The 18,020-nt window shown below is 45.5% G+C and overlaps 1 protein-coding gene across 1 annotated transcript in view; it reads left to right on the plus strand.

Moving 5' to 3' along the window:
- Nucleotides 1-15,246, plus strand: part of LOC115209164 (CD81 antigen-like) — a 34,658-nt gene extending 19,412 nt beyond the window's left edge. Inside the window, exons 2-4 of the mRNA XM_029777391.2 lie at nt 11,714-11,792; nt 11,886-12,113; nt 15,094-15,246. Coding sequence (XP_029633251.1) covers nt 11,727-11,792; nt 11,886-12,113; nt 15,094-15,186 — 387 coding nt within the window. The 5' untranslated portion in view covers nt 11,714-11,726 and the 3' untranslated portion in view covers nt 15,187-15,246. The remainder of the gene's footprint in view (nt 1-11,713; nt 11,793-11,885; nt 12,114-15,093) is intronic.
- Nucleotides 15,247-18,020: the final 2,774 nt, after the last annotated feature.

Genomic DNA, 18,020 nt, shown 5'->3' on the forward strand with positions numbered 1-18,020 from the left:
GAGCGGCTAACCGGCTTCCATGCCAGTGGAATTTAAAAGGGCACCATTCGAGTGTGATTGTTACCAGCGTCGCCTTATTGGCACTTGTGCCCGTACTAGTAGGGTGCCAAGAGCACCATCTGAGCATGATTGTTGCCAGAGCGGCCAAGTGGCTTCCGTGCCGGTGGCACATAAAAGGTCACCATTCGAGCGTGATTGTTACCAGCATCGCCTTACTGGCACCTGTGCCGGTGGCCTGTGTAAAAAGATTCGAGCGAGGTCATTGCCAGTACCACCTGACTGGCCCTCGTGCCGGTGGCACGTAAAAAGCACCCACTACACTTTTGGAGTGGTTGGCGTTAGGAAGGGCATCAAGCAGTAGAAACTCTGCCAGGTCAAGATTGGAGCCTGACGCAGCCATCTAGTTCGCGAGCTGTCAATCAAAATCGTCCAACCCATGCTAGCATGGAAAGTGGACGTTAAGTGATGATGATGAATGACAAGGAAGTGCTGGGATGTAACAGAAACCGATCTGTTTCATCTCACAGACACATTCGGCCCTGCACCAAATCTCATCATACTCTCTTTACTCTTTTACTTGTTTCAGTCATTTGACTGTGGCCATGCTGGAGCACCGCCTTTAGTCGAGCAAATCGACCCCAGGACTTATTCTTTGTAAGCCCAGTACTTATTCTATCGGTCTCTTTTTGCCGAACTGCCAAGTGACGGGGACGTAAACATACCAGCATCGGTTGTCAAGCAATGCTAGTGGGACAAACACACATATATATACATATATATGACAGGCTTCTTTCAGTTTCCGTCTACCAAATCCACTCACAAGGCTTTGGTTGACCCAAGGCTAAAGTAGAAAACACTTGCCCAAGATGCCATGCAGTGGGACTGAACCCCGGAACCATGTGGTTGGTTAGCAAGCTACTTACCACACAGCCACTCCTGCGCCTATGTTGAGAGTTCTTGATGTTTCGATGCATCGATCACTTCATCCAAATGGTTCGATTGTTTTATGACCAAGGAGGTCAAGTGTTGCACTGAGGCCAACTGTGGTGTGGGACCATATTTTCATTGTCCATCACTGCTGTACTGATTGAAACAATTAACCATATTCATCGTCATCATTTGACAACTGTCTTCATTACAGGCATCGGTTGTACTTTAAATCCAAAATTCCTATTCATCCTCCTCGACGACCGCTCGGTTCAAAGTCTCCCTTGACCACAAGTGGCCTGAACACTTTACATGAACACCACCCTGTACATAACTCCATGTACCCCTACATGACCTTGCTTTTTGAGCCAAAATTAACTAACTAACTAACATCCGCCTTCCATGCTAGCATGGGTTGGATGATTTGACTGAGGACTGGCGAACCAGATGGGTGCGTCAGGCTCCAATCTTGATCTGGCAGAGTTTCTACAGCTGGATGCCCTTTCTAACGCCAACCACTCCGAGAGTGTAGTGGGTGCTTTTGAAGTGCCACTGGCAAGAGGGCCGGTCTGGCGGTACTTGCAATGGCCACGCTCGAAATTGGTGCTTTTTACGTGCCACCTGCACAGGAGTCAGTCCAGCAGTGCTGGCAACGACATCGCTCGAATGTCTTGTTCACATGCCGGTGAGGCGAGTGGAGAACCTTTTAACTATAACGGCTTAAATTGAAAGAATTCTACATCCTTGATTGTGATCTGTGAGTTGCAGTATGCCAAAGACAACGCTGTCCAATTCCACTGAATTCAATTTCCATACCATGTCCTATACATTCTGAAAGGTCTTCATTGTTCTTAGGATTGGATTCACATCAAAAGACTAATGGCGTAATCGGTTGTCATCCTGGAAACATAGTCCGTAGATTAAGGGATACCACAATGTTGTGCATCATCATGATTTAACATCAGTTGTCCATGCAGGTATGGGCTGGATGGTTTGACTGGGGCTGGCAAGCTGGAAGGCTGCATCAGACTCCAGTCCGATTTGACATGGTATCTAACTGGATGCCCTTCTTAACATCAACCACTCTGAGGGTGTAATGGGTGTTTTTATGTGCCATCGCTACAGGTGCCGTTTGCATGACACTGGTGTCTGCCACAACTGTGATTTTTGCTTGGCTTCATGGGTCTTCTTCTCAATCATTGCCTCAGTGACGTCCAACATGCAAAAAGTGCTCCAAATTCTTTGTGTACCATGGGGAATGTCACAGAAAGAGATTCTTTCTCTCTCTTCTGCATTTCAGGGGACTACCATTTATATCCTCCTCTAGTTCCTGTCACGTGCTGTTAACAAGGCCTTGCAAGGAACATCATCATCATCATCATTTAAAGTCTGTTTTCCATGCTAGCATGGGTTGGACGGTTCGACCGGAGTCTTGGAAGCCAGGAGGCTGCGCCAGGCTCCAGTCTGATCTGGCAGTGTTTCTACAGCTGGATGCCCTTCCTAATGCCAACCACTCCATGAGTGTAGTGGGTGCTTCTACATGCCACCGGCACAGGTGCCAGGGGAGGCTGGCAACAGCCACGATCATCGGGGGAGTCTATAAAATCCTGCAGAACATCTCAGAAAATCCCACCTCCATTTGTGTTTATGGCATGTTTGACCTCGGTGTCAGCATCCCAAAAGTGAAGACTGTTGCTCAGTCACTTCTCACAGTCAAAAGTAGTCTTTGAAATTACTTTTGCTGGTGAACTGTTAAAGACGTTACATCCTTTTGCCATCACAGCTGCTGAGTCTTTTCTGACCCCTGTTTGGGTTCTGACGACAGGGGCCTCAAACATTTTGGTGTATCAAGTAATTGAACTCTCTCTCTACTGCTCTATGGATGGTATGTCAGCAAATAATGTCAGCTAGAGAAGAGATTTTCATGCGTTAAGAATGTGATTGACCCTAAACATCAAATGAGACAACAGTGATGTTCAAGAAAGGATTTGAAACCCCTGATGAAAAACATGAGCTGCAATAATCTGAGAGACTGTAAAAATAGGACAAAATTTATATTTGATCTCAACTGAAGTAAGGCTCTATAACCTCACTACCTAAAAGTTGTTAGATACAAAAATACTCCAAGAAGTTCTGAAATCTAATCTTAAAGATCCTCTTCCAGGAGGGTCACCTCCGAAAAATGCTTTTGTAACTCTTGAACAACCAGACTAAGGACTAGAAAACTGTAAATACTGGAGAAAAAAAAACAAAATTGGAAAGGAATACGTTGAAAGACTTCTGGAACAAAGGCCATTCCCAAAGTGTCAGTTCTGATTCCAATTTATCATCATCATCATCATCATCGTTTAACGTCCATTCTCCATGCTAGCATGGGTTGGACGGTTCGACCGGGGATCTGGGAAGCCAGAAGGCTGCACCAGGCTCCAGTCTTATCTGGCAATGTTTCTACAGCTGGATGCCCTTCCTAACGCCAACCACTCCGTGAGTGTAGTGGGTGCTTTTTACGTGCCACCTGCACAGGTGCCAGGTGAGGCTGGCAACGGCCACGGTTGGATTGGTGTATTTTACGTGCCACCGGCACGGAAACCAGTCGAAGTGGCGCTGGCATCAGCCACGAGTCGGATAGTGCTTTTTACGTACCACCAGACCAGGGATCCTGGCTGGTTCAATTCGATTTCGATTTCCCCAACATGTCTTCGCAAGCAAAGGGGGGTTGGCATGGGTGCCTGTCGTTGGATGAGGTTCTATATCGACTTGGCTTGCCTCAACAGGTCTTTGTGTCCAAGGGAGGAAAGGCATGCATAAGTGGGCTGGGCTCACTTGTCCTGCCGGGTCTTCTCACGTACAGCATATTTCCATAGGTCTCGGTCTCTAGTCATTTCCTCAGTGAGGCCTAAAGTTCGAAGGTCGTGCTTCACCACCTCGTCCCAGGTTTTCCTGGGTCTACCTCTTCCACGGGTTCCCTCAACTGCTAGGGATTGGCACTTTCTCACACAACTATCTTCATCCATTCTCGCCACATGACCATACCAGCGCAATCGTCTCTCTTGCACACCACAACTGATGCTTCTTAGGTACAACATTTCTCACAAGGTACTAACGCTCTGTCGAGTATGTACACTGACATTACACATCCATCGGAGCATACTTACTTCATTCCTCACAAGCTTACGCATGTCTTCAGCAGTCACGGCCCATGTTTCACTGCCATGTAGCATGGCTGTTCGTACACATGCATCATACAGTCTGCCTTTTACTCTGAGTGAGAGGCCTTTAGTCACCAGCAGAGGTAAGAGCTCCCTAAACTTTGCCCAGGCTATTCTTATTCTAGCAGTTACACTTTCAGCGCACCCACCCCCACTACTGACTTGGTCACCTAGATAACGGAAGCTATCAACTACTTCTAGTTTTTCCCCCTGGAAAGTGACGGAAGTTGTTTTCTGCAGATTTTCGGAGGTTAATGCTCCCGAGCATCTGCCACATACAAAAACTATCTTCCCAGTTAGCCTACCTTTGACATTGCTGCACCTCTTATGTGTCCATAGCTTACACTGGGTACATCTTATAGAGTTTCTACCTACACCTTTTCTACAGATCGAGCAGGGCCATCTTCCTGAAGACATTTGTGGATTGTCTACCTTCCTACTTATTAGGACTTTGGTTTTAGCTAGGTTGACTCTAAGGCCCCTTGATTCTAAACCCTCCTTCCACACCTGGAACTTCTCTTCCAGTTCTGATAGTGACTCAGCAATTAGAGCAAGGTCGTCAGCATAGAGGAGCTCCCAGGGGCAACCTGTCTTGAATTCCTCCGTAATTGCCTGGAGTACTATGATAAATAGGAGGGGGCTGAGTACTGAACCCTGGTGGACCCCAACCTCTACTTTGAATTCTTCTGTGTACATGTTGCCAACCCTAACCTTATTTACGGCATCTCTGTACATGGCTTGCACAGCCCTCACCAGCCATTCATCTATCCCTAGTTTCCTCAATGACCACCAGATAAGGGATTGGGGGACCCTATCAAAGGCTTTCTCCATGTCAACGAAAGCCAGGTACAGGGGCTTATCTTTGGCTAGGTATTTCTCCTGTAGCTGCCTTACCAGGAATGTAGCATCAGTGGTACTTTTCCCTGGCACGAACCCAAATTGCATCTCATCTAAACTAACTCTCTCTCTAATTAGTTGGGCTATGACCCTCTCCGTAACCTTCATTACCTGATCCAACAGCTTGATACCTCTGTAATTATTTGTATCTAGGGCATCACCTTTACCTTTGTAGCAGTTGACTAGTATGCTGCTACACCAGTCATTGGGTATGACTCCTTCGTGTATCACCTGGTTGACTATATGGGTGACTAGGTTATAGCCGACACTGCCAGATATTTTGAGCATCTCTGCAGTAATTCCTGATGGGCCTGGGGCTTTCCCTGTCTTCATGCTTCTAATTGCTTTAACTACCAAAGAATTTTCAACTCGGATGGCTGGTCCCTCTGTTGGGTTGACATTCGGCAGACTCTCTTTATCCCATTCATTTTCTTTATTCAGCAACCTTTCATAGTGGCATCTCCAAACCTCTCTCTTTGCATCCTCATTTAACGCAAGTGAACCATCATCCATGCGAACACACTTCTCTCCTACCACATCACGATTCTCTCTCACACACTGTCTTGCAACACGAAATACCTCAAGTCTTTCATCCTCACGGCTCAGAAAATTGGCAAATTTTTTCTTATCCGCTTCCCCTCTGGCTAAATAAACCTGTCTCCTAGCTTCCCTTCTGGCTGTCTGATACAATTCCCTGCTACCACCGTTCTTCCAGTCCCTCCAAGCCTGTTTCTTTTGTCTAATAGCCCTGTCCACCACATTGTTCCACCACCACGTTACTCTGGGTCGAGACGGGACTTTGCTCCATCCACAGATCTGGTCAGTGGCTGTCAGCAGATTGTCCCGTAGAAATCTCCAGTTGTCTTCCACATTAAGTGAAGCTATATCCCCTTCTATTTCGACAAAGGCTTCGAGTAGTATGTCTCTAAATCTCTGTCCATTTGCAGGATCTTTAAGCTTCCAGACCATTCTCCTCCAAGCTGGTCTTCTTCTGGGCAACCATTTAGCTCTGATCCTGAAGTCGCTAACTACTAATCTATGTTGAGGAGTACATTCTTCACCTGGAAAGGTTTTGGCATTTATAATCAGCCCTCTTTCCCTTTTTCTGGCAAGGATGTAGTCAATCTGGCTGGTGTGTCTGCCAGAACGTTAGGTGACTAGGTGAGAGGTGGGTTTCCTGAAGTTGGTATTGCAAATCATAAGGTCATTTGCATTGCAGAACTCCAGCAGCCTGGTTCCCTCCTCATTTTGAGAGCCAAAACCATAGCCGCCATGGAAGCCCCCGACATGCCGGCCAACATGTCCATTGAAATCACCTGCCACAAAGAGAAGGTCACTGTCATTTGTCAACGAGGTAGTCCACAATAGGGTGTCATAGAATTGGTCTTTCTGTCCTTCCGGTAGCCCTGGTTGAGGGGCATATGCCGAGATGATGGTAGCTGACCTATGGTGAAGCACTAATCTAATCTTAAATACTCTATCACTTACTCTGACTACCTCGATTACCTTATCTACCCATTTCTCTGCAAGAAGTATATCCACGCCCCCTACCCTGTCAGTGTTCCCTGCCCAGAAAATCTAACTCACATCCGATGACTGGCACCCATGCCAACCTCCCTTCATCGGACACTAAACTCTGCTTGCGAAGACCTGTTGGGGCAAGTGAAATCGAAATTGAACCAAATCCTATGACTGGCACCCAACCGTTGCCAGTGCCGCTGGACTGACTCCTGTGCAGGTGGCAAGTAAAGAAACATCGTTTCGACCCAGTGCTTGAGGAGACCTATTGAGTCAAGTACATCAACATAAAAAAATCAATGGAAATTGTAGTTGTGATCCCTGTACCGGTGGCACGTAAAAATCAACCATCCGAACGTAAAAAGTGGCACGTAAAAAGCACCCACTACACTCTCGGAGTGGTTGGCATTAGGAAGGGCATCCAGCTGTAGAAACACCGCCAAATCAGACTAGAGCCCGGTGCAACCTTCTGGCTTCCCAGATCTCAGTCGAACCGTCCAACCCATGATAGCATGGAAAACGGACGTTAAATGATGACGATGATGATGTTTCAAGCTTTAGCACCAAGCCAGCATTTTCAGTGCAGGGATTAATTTGATTCTCTTGACTGGTACTGATTTTATTGACCTCAAAAAGATGAAAGGCAAAGTCGACAGGTGGAATTTGAACTTGGAACGTAAAGGTGGACAAAATGCTTCTAAGCATTTTGCCTGATGCGCTAACGATTCTGCCAGGTTTCCACCTTTACTCACCTGAAATGTTAGAAGGTAGCTTTTAAAATAGAAACATCAATAGCAATAAAGAAATCCTGGAATCTCCAAAATAGCAAAGAAATATTTTGAAAATACATTATCACCCTCTGAAAATGAATGCTCCCTTTTTCAGTGAGGGGTGGGGAGAGTCTTTCATATATCCTATCTTTCTAGTGATAATGCCCCCTTTGCTATAGGGAATTTTAAGTCATACCTGTGACCCTTCTAGTGTCAATGTTTCATACCCCTGTTCCTCCTTGTGATTAATTTCAGATTCATAATAACGTTGACCCTTTTGTTACCAACCTGGCTGAAACCAGTTCTGGCTCTGTTTTCATAAGTTTTGAATTAAAATCTTCCACCAAACCTTAGACACAATTTATGTCCCTAACACTAGCTTAATGATAACTAAGTTATCTTACTAAATTACTTGTTAAATTTAAAATTGATTGAAAGAAACACAGAGAATCTTAAAATAAATACAGTAACGAAAGGGTTAAATGATTCTCCCATTTCACCAAACTCTGGTTACTTCTTTGACATTCCCTTAATGTCAAGCTCCTTAACTAACCTTTAGTTACCACCAACCATCCTGGATACTTGGCCTACATCATTTCAACACCTTAGAATTGTTCCCAGTCTTATACCTATTTCTTTACTACCCTTAAGGGGCCAAACAGAGGGGACAAACAAGGACAGACAAACAGATTAAGCCGATTATATCGACCCCAGTGTGTAACTGGTACTTATTTAATCGACCCCGAAAGGATGAAAGGCAAAGTTGACCTTGGTGGAATTTGAACTCAGAATGCAGCGGCAGACGAAATACCTATTTCTTTATTGCCCACAAGGGGCTAAACACAGAGAGGACAAACAAGGACAGACAAACGGATAGAGTCGATTATATCGACCCCAGTGCGTAACTAGTACTTATTTAATCGACCCCGAAAGGATGAAAGGCAAAGTTGACCTTGGTGGAATTTGAACTCATAACGTAGCGGCAGACGAAATGCCACTAAGTATTTCGCCCGGCGTGCTAACCTTTCTGCCATCTCGCCGCCAATCTTATACCAACAGACAATGAACCACATCAACAAACAGAAATCTATCGAATGCCCTCATTGAGTAACAAGGGCTGGAAGGGTTCACTGGCCCTTCCAACAATTAAATTCTTATAACACTATGACTAACACACCACAACGAATGCCACTTTGTTTCCTCTTCATCATTTGCTCCTCTTTTATACTCCCACAGTTTATTTCCCCTTGCAACGGCCTCCCTCAGACTCTCTTACTTGTGGTGGCCACCCTTTTCTACCGCAGGAGTGGCTGTGTGGTAAGTAGCTTGCTTACCAATAGAATAAATACCAAACTTAAAAAGTATAAGCACTGGAGTTGATTCATTCAACTAAAACCTTCAGAGCACTGCCCCAGCATGGCCACAGTCAAATGGTTGAAACAAGTAGAAAATAAAAAGATAAAAGGTAGAAAAATTAACTGAAAATGCCCCCCCTCTCCTGCAAAATTGCCCTAAGATTCTTGGCACTGTAGACATTATGGGTATTTCTGGAATCCCTCGGATGCCCCTGGATAAAAAAAAAAATCCAACTTCATAATGATTAACCATTTAGCATTCGGATTACTCATATTTAATCCTTGTTTTGTTTACATTGCTTTGAATTAATTCTACATTAATCTCATAGCTGCAAGATTTCAATGTGTGTGTGTGTGTGTGTGGAGGTGCAATGGCCCAGTGGTTAGGGCAGCAGACTCGCGATCGTAGGATCGTGGTTTTGTTTTCCAGACCGGGCGTTGTGAATGTTTATTAAATGAAAACACCTAAAGCTCCACGAGGCTCCGGCAGGGAGGGTGGGCGAACCCTGCTGTACTCTTTCACCACAACTCTCTCTCATTCTTTCTTCCTGTTTCTGTTGTTACCGTATTTCAAAAAGCCAGCTTTGTCACACTCTGTGTCACGCTGAATCTCCCCAAGAACTACTTTTAAGAGTACACGTGTCTGTGGAGTGCTCAGCCACTTGCACGGTAATTTCACGAGTAGGATGTTCCATTGATTGGATCAACTGGAACCCTTGTCATTGTAACCGACGTAGTGCCATAGTTATATATGTTGGCGTTAGGAAGGCATCCAGCAGTAGAAACACTGCCGGATCAGATTGGAGCCTGGTGCAGCCTCCTGGCTTCCCAGATCCCAGTCGAACCATCCAACCCATGCCAGCATGGAAAACAGATGTAAAACGATGATGATACACACACACACACACACACACACATTGTTCTATTCTATATTTCTGAGACGAGGTATTATGTACATTTTTTTTTCTTTTTTCCTTTACTTGTTTCAGTCATTTGACTGCGGCCATGCTGGAGCACTGCCTTTAATCAAGCAACTCGACCCCAGGACTTATTTTTTGTAAGCCCAGTACTTATTCTATCGGTCTCTTTTGCCGAACCGCTAAGTGACGGGGACGTAAACACACCAGCATCGGTTGTCAAGCAATGCTAAGGGAACAAACACAGACACACAAACACACACACATACATATATATATATACGACGGACTTCTTTCAGTTTCCGTCTACCAAATCCACTCACAAGGCTTTGGTCGTCCCGAGGCTATAGTAGAAGACACTTGCCCAAGGTGCCATGCAGTGGGACTGAACCCGGAACCATGTGGTTGGTAAACAAGCTACTTACCACACAGCCGCTCCTGCGCCTTATTTACATTGGATGGATAGGTGTCCTCATCTTGTTTGTTGTTACAACAACGTTTCGGCTGATGTACTCTCCAGCCTTCATCAGGTGCCCTGGTGGAATTTCCAACCCAACCTCTATATTTGCCAATGGGTATATAGAGTGGTGGATAAGTGCATAGGCTACTAACCCTCGGGTTCTGAGTTCAATCCTAGGCAGGGGCTGGGAAATTATATCAACAGAAAAAGAATGTCTTAGGAATGAGGACAAAGTACCCCATTAGCGAAAGGGTTCATCATCATCGTTTAATGTCCATTTTCCATGCTGGCATGGGTTGGCCGGCTTGACTGAGGTCTGGAGAGCCAGTGGCTGCACCAGGCTCCAATCTTGATCTGGCAGAGTTTCTACAGCTGGATGCCCTTCCTAGCGCCAACCACTCCGAGAGTGTAGTGGGTGCTTTTAAAGTGCCACCGGCATGAGGGCCAGTCAGGTAATACTGGCAATGACCTTGCTCGAATATTTTTACATATGCCACCGGCACAGGTGCCAGTAAGTCGACGCTGGTAACGATCACACTTGAATGGTGCCTTTTATGTGCCACCGGCACGGAAGCCAGTTGGCTGCTCTGGTTACGATCACACTCGGATGGTGCTCTTGGCACCCTACTAGGACGGGCACAGGTGCCAGTAAGGCGACGCTGGCAACGATTACACTCGAATGGTGCCTTTTATGTGCCACTGGCACGCAACCAAAGAAAACATGGAAGGGACAGGTGGAGGAGGAGATTGGCAAGGTTGGCTTGAGGATGAAGGACTGCCAAAAATGGGCAAGATGGTGTGAGAGCAGTTGCTGTAAAAAGTGAGGTAAATCTGGCCACCCCCTCCCGTTAATGGGGACAAACCCGGATTCAAAATATTGGAATTCATTCATAGAAGTATCCTTTATGTTTAAAAATTCATAAAATGTTATATTTGACTTTGTCATGACCCTTTAGGCCTGCATGGGTTGAACGGTTGGATTAGATAGGAACCAGTGAATCCGAGATATTTGACTCCAGTATTTCAATTTTGGTGGATGGAAGCACTCCGTCGGTTACGACGACGAGGGTTCCGGTTGATCCAATCAACGGAACAGCCTGCTCGTGAAATTAACGTGTAAGTGGCTGAGCACTCCACAGACACATGTACCCTTAACGTAGTTCTCGGGGATATTCAGCGTGACACAGAGTGTGACAAGGCCGGCCCTTTGAAATACAGGTACAAGAGAAACAGGAAGTAAGAGTGAGAGAAAGTTGTGGTGAAAGAGTACAGCAGGGATCACCACCATCCCTGCCGGAGCCTCGTGGAGCTTTTAGGTGTTTTCGCTCAATAAACACTCACAACACCCGGTCTGGGAATCGAAACCGCGATCCTACGACCGCGATCCTACGACCGCGATCCTACGACCGCGAGTCCGCTGCCCTAACCACTGGGCCATTGCGCCTCCACTTCAATTTTGGTATGGTTTATATGACTGGTTGCTCTTCCTAATGCCATGATATGTCTGAAATAATTCCCTTGTAACGTGAGTTTTTAAAGATTCTTGTTAAATTCCAAGAACAGCAAGCAATTTCAGAGCAGCACTAATACTATTTTGAAATTTTACTGTAAACATTTTCTTGAAAATCTGTTTTTAAAACCCAAATTTTAATCGTTTCAGATCCAAATTCAAAATGGATGGTGGATCTTCAGAAAACTGTATGAAATATATTCTTTTTTTCTTTAATTTGATCATCTTTGTAAGTAGAATTTTACATATTTAAAAATTGTCATTAAATTGTTTTACTTGACGATCAGTTACCAATTCTGCAATGATTTTATTTTTTTTTCAGATCTTGGGTATTGCTGGTGTTGCCCTCGGAAGCGTCTTGCTGGCTAGAAAGGACCTTTTACTAGAGGGGCTTGACGAAATTAAAATTGAAGGTGTTCTTGATGGCTTTGATAATGAGACGATTAAGGCTGCTGCCATCGTTCTGATAATTGCATCTGTTGTTGCTGTATTTATTGCATTCTTCGGTTGCTTTGGAACATGGAAAGAGAACATCTGGATGCTTGGAACAGTGAGTATATTACCTGCTTTCTAAATAAACTAGGTAAATAGAAACCTTCGAACAGAGACGTCAGTGGCGACACCTGCGGTCTGACTGCACTATATTGACATGGGGCAATACCCCGAAACGCATCTGTAGCTGTCGGACTGGCAGTGTGAAGCGGCTGACCTCCCTTGTTCGAAGGTTATAATGGATACAGATCGTGTATCAATAGCTATCTTGATGGCGGTGGCCTCATGGAGCTGACCAGCTGCAGCGATTATTCTTATATCTATAAGAATGCCATATTAATATGGCGATAACAATTAATTTCAAGTAAACGCTGCCGCAATCTCTATTATAGAGACTTAGTAATTTTTATATTTCTATTATTGAGAGTTTTTATTATTTTTCCTTATAAAATAGGTTTGGGATTTGCATGGTAAAGAAATCCTAGGCAGGAAAATAAGACAAATTTGTCTTTTGATTGGAATGTTAGTTGGTTAATTAGTTAATTTTTTGGCTCAAAAAGCAAAATGCAAGGCCATGTAGGGGGACATGGAGTTATGTACAGGGTGGTGTTCATGCAAAGAGTTCAGGCCACTTGTGATCAAGGGAGACTTTGAACCGAGCGGTCATCGGCATCTTCACCATCTCGTCCGGCAGCTTATTCCACGGATCCGCAACCTGGACGGAGAAAGCCCCTCTCCTTCGATTGAGATGAAATCGTCGCAGGAAGAGCTTTTCGGAATGACCCCGCAGCCGATGCTCTGGAGCAGGAGTGAAGAACAGCTCTTTTGAGAGGTTACACTTTCTGCTTATGATATTGTGAGCGAGAATGAGATCACCATGGCATCGTCGTTTTTCTAGAGAATAAAGGTTGAGCGTCTTCAGCCTTTCTTCATAAGACAAATTCTTGAGACCAAGAACCATGCGGGTAGCCAGCTTCTGGACTCTTTCGAGATGCTATATATTTATCATACATATTTTGGTACTTGTACCTTTTCTTCTTGGGACACAAAACTCTGCTTGCGAAAACCTGTTGAGGCAAGTGAAATCGAAATCAATCAAAAATCAATGGAAATTGTAGTTGTGATACCAGTGCCGGTGGCACGTAAAATGCACCAACCGATCGTGGCTGTTGCCGGCCTCGCCTGGCACCTGTCTCGGTGGCACGATAAAAGCACCCACTACATTCACGGAGTGGTTGGCCTTAGGAAGGGCATCCAGCTGTGGAAACACTGCCACATCAGACTGGAGCCTGGTGCAGCCTCCTGGCTTCCCAGACCCTTGTCGAACCGTCCAACCCATGCCAGCATGGAAAACAGATGTTAAACGATGATGATGTAGCAAACACGGTGATGTAAAATCTGAGTAAAATACCTTTTGTTTGTTTGTATATGGCACCTGTAAGGTGTTTGCAGATGCCTTACCATTCCACAGATAGGTGTATCCGTAACTTAATTTCTCAGGTAGAATTAGTGTGACAATCTGTCATCATCATCGTTTAGCGTCCGCTTTCCATGCTGGCATGGGTTGGGCGGTGCAACTGGGGTCTGGGAAGCCAGGAGGCTGCACCAGGCCCAGTCTGATCTGGCAATGTTTCTACGGCTGGATGTCCTTCCTAACACCAACCACTCCATGAGTGTAGTGGGTGCTTTTTACGTGCCAGGGGAGGCTGGCAAACGGCCACGATCGGATGGTGCTTTTTACGTGCCACCGGCATGGAGGCCAGTCGGGGCGGCGCTGGCAACGGCCACATTCGGATGGTTCTCTTATGTGCCACCGGCATCACAGCTACAATTTCCATTCATGTTGATCGATTTTGATTTTTGATTTTGAATGTGAATAGCTACGTCTTTCAATTGCAGTTCTTTCATCTGTCATCTGCTCAGTTTCACTTGTGAGCTTTGGGTCAATTCAACGCTATAGAAAAAAACATTTGCTCAAAACGCCAAGCAGTGGAGATGAACCTAGGGCCTCATGGTTCTGAAGCAAATTTAATCAGTTGGTCGTATGTTATAGGTGTATCTGTTTCTTTATTACCCACAAGGGGCTAAACACAGAGAGGACAAATGGATTAAGTTGATTACATCGACCCCAGTAACGGCAGACGAAATACCTATTTCTTTACTACCCACAAGGAGTCAAACACAGAGAGGACAAACAAGGACAGACAAACAGATTAAGACGATTACATCGACCCCAGTGCGTAACTGATACTTAATTTATCAACTCCGAAAAGATGAAAGGCAAAGTTGACCTCGGCGGAATTTGAACTCAGAACGTAACGACAGACGAAATACCGCTAAGCACTTAGCCCGGCGTGCTAACGATTCTGCCAGCTCACCGCCCTTCCTTGCAAACATAGTAATCCATTAAGGTGCATGTTGTTCAAAGGAGTGAGGTGGGGTGATGATGTTACCTTGGATTCGAACAAGGTTGGTTCTAAGAACAGCAACCAGCAGGAGAAAACTTGGCACCACACCCCTTACAACATGGCACCACAGCCCTTACAACATGGCACCACAGCCCTTACAACATGGCACCACAGCCCTTACAACATTTCCCTTTTTTAACCCAGTCATTCTCAAGGGGTTATATGACACTTGGGGATCCATGTAAGATTTTGTCGATAAAAATTATCTGCATTAAGCTGTTTACAGTATACAAAATAAGTACCAGTTGAACACTGGGGTCCGATGTAATTGACTCTTCCCCATTTCCCCCAATATTGATTATTATTATTATTATTATTACTCAACATTCTGAGTTCAAATTCCGCTGAGGTCGACTTTGCCATTCATCCTTTTGAGGTGATAAATTAAGTACCAGTGCCACACTGGGGGGGGCGATGTATTAAACTAACCCCCCCCCCCCCGCGCCCACCAATTTCAGACCTTGTGCTTATAGTAAAAAGGATTATTCAAAATAGTTTTTGTTACAACGTTTTTTCCCATTTTTCTCACTGCAATCAGTACTATTTGAACCTATGTCTTTTATTTTCCAGTACAGTACAATAATGACCATTATCCTTGCTCTACAAGTTGCTGTCTTCGTAATGATCGTTGTGGCTCGGCCAAAGGTAATTAGAATTAATTAAGAAAAACCTGATTATTTTTGATACAAATGAATCCAGTTTTAATTTATTACATATCTTGTTTTATGTTCACTTTTTTTATCAGTGATTGTTGCCGGAGCCACTGACTGGCTCCTGTGCCAGTGGCATGTAAAAAGCACCATTTGAGCATGGTCGATGCCTGACTGGCTCCTGTGCCAGTGGCACATAAAAACACCATTCAAGTGTGTTCATTGCCAGTGGCATGTAAAAAGCACCATTCGAGCATGATCGTTGCCAGTGTTACCAGACTGGCTCCTGTGCCAGTGACATGTAAAAAGCACCATTTGAGCATGGTCGATGCCTGACTGGCTCCTGTGCCAGTGGCACATAAAAACACGATTCAAGTGTGGTCATTACCAGTGGCATGTAAAAAGCACCATTGAGCATGATCGTTGCCAGTGTTACCAGACTGGCTCCTGTGCCAATGGCATGTAAAAAGCACCATTTGAGCATGGTCGATGCCTGACTGGCTCCTGTGCCAGTGGCACATAAAAACACCATTCAAGTGTGGTCATTGCCAGTGGCATGTAAAAAGCACCATTCGAGCATGATCGTTGCCAGTGTTACCAGACTGGCTCCTGTGCCAGTGGCATGTAAAAAGCACCATTTGAGCATGGTCGATACTGACTGGCTCCTGTGCCAGTGGCACATAAAAAAACCATTCAAGTGTGGTCATTGCAGTGGCATGTAAAAAGCACCATTCGAGCATGATCGTTGCCAGTGTTACCAGACTGGCTCCTGTGCCAATGGCATGTAAAAAGCACCATTTGAGCATGGTCGATGCCTGACTGGCTCCTGTGCCAGTGCACATAAAAACACACATTCAAGTGTGGTCATTGCCAGTGGCATGTAAAAAGCACCATTTGAGCATGGTCGATGCCTGACTGGCTCCTGTGCCAGTGGCACATAAAAACACCATTCAAGTGTGGTCATTGCCAGTGGCATGTAAAAGCACCATTCGAGCATGATCGTTGCCAGTGTACCAGACTGGCTCCTGTGCCAATGGCATGTAAAAAGCACCATTTGAGCATGGTCGATGCCTGACTGGCTCCTGTGCCAGTGCACATAAAAACACCATTCAAGTGTGGTCATTGCCAGTGGCATGTAAAAAGCACCATTTGAGCATGGTCGATGCCTGACTGGCTCCTGTGCCAGTGGCACATAAAAACACCATTCAAGTGGTGGTCATTGCCAGTGGCATGTAAAAAGCACCATTCGAGCATGATCGTTGCCAGTGTTACCAGACTGGCTCCTGTGCCAGTGGCATGTAAAAAGCACATTTGAGCATGGTCGATGCCTGACTGGCTCCTGTGCCAGTGACACATAAAAACACCATTCAAGTGTGGTCATTGCCAGTGGCATGTAAAAAGCACCATTCGAGCATGATCGTTGCCAGTGTTACAGACTGGCTCCTGTGCCAGTGGCATGTAAAAGCACCATTTGAGCATGGTCGATGCCTGACTGGCTCCTGTGCCAGTGACACATAAAAACACCATTCAAGTGTGGTCATTGCCAGTGGCATGTAAAAAGCACCATTTGAGCATGGTCGATGGTCGATGCCTGACTGGCTCCTGTGCCAGTGACACATAAAAAACACCATTCAAGTGTGGTCATTGCCAGTGGCATGTAAAAAGCACCATTCGAGCATGGTCGATGCCTGACTGGCTCCTGTGCCAGTGACACATAAAAACACCATTCAAGTGTGGTCATTGCCAGTGGCATGTAAAAAGCACCATTGAGCATGGTCGATGCCTGACTGGCTCCTGTGCCAGTGACACATAAAAACACCATTCAAGTGTGGTCATTGCCAGTGGCATGTAAAAAGCACCATTTGAGCATGGTCGATGCCTGACTGGCTCCTGTGCCAGTGACACATAAAAACACCATTCAAGTGTGGTCATTGCCAGTGGCATGTAAAAAGCACCATTTGAGCATGGTCGATGCCTGACTGGCTCCTGTGCCAGTGACACATAAAAACACCATTCAAGTGTGGTCATTGCCAGTGGCATGTAAAAAGCACCATTGAGCATGGTCGATGCCTGACTGGCTCCTGTGCCAGTGACACATAAAAACACCATTCAAGTGTGGTCATTGCCAGTGGCATGTAAAAAGCACCATTTGAGCATGGTCGATGCCTGACTGGCTCCTGTGCCAGTGACACATAAAAACACCATTCAAGTGTGGTCATTGCCAGTGGCATGTAAAAAGCACCATTGAGCATGGTCGATGCCGACTGGCTCCTGTGCCAGTGACACATAAAAACACCATTCAAGTGTGGTCATTGCCAGTGGCATGTAAAAAGCACCATTTGAGCATGGTCGATGCCTGACTGGCTCCTGTGCCAGTGACACATAAAAACACCATTCAAGTGTCGTCATTGCCAGTGGCATGTAAAAGCACCATTTGAGCATGGTCGATGCCTGACTGGCTCCTGTGCCAGTGACACATAAAAACACCATTCAAGTGTGGTCATTACCAGTGGCATGTAAAAAGCACCATTTGAGCATGGTCGATGCCTGACTGGCTCCTGTGCCAGTGAACATAAAAAACACCATTCAAGTGTGGTCATTACCAGTGGCATGTAAAAAGCACCATTTGAGCATGGTCGATGCCTGACTGGCTCCTGTGCCAGTGACACATAAAAACACCATTCAAGTGTGGTCATTACCAGTGGCATGTAAAAAGCACCATTGAGCATGGTCGATGCCTGACTGGCTCCTGTGCCAGTGACACATAAAAACACCATTCAAGTGTGGTCATTACCAGTGGCATGTAAAAAGCACCATTTGAGCATGGTCGATGCCTGACTGGCTCCT

The sequence above is a fragment of the Octopus sinensis genome, linkage group LG3, assembly GCF_006345805.1.
Source record: "Octopus sinensis linkage group LG3, ASM634580v1, whole genome shotgun sequence".
NCBI classification, from domain to species: domain Eukaryota; kingdom Metazoa; phylum Mollusca; class Cephalopoda; order Octopoda; family Octopodidae; genus Octopus; species Octopus sinensis.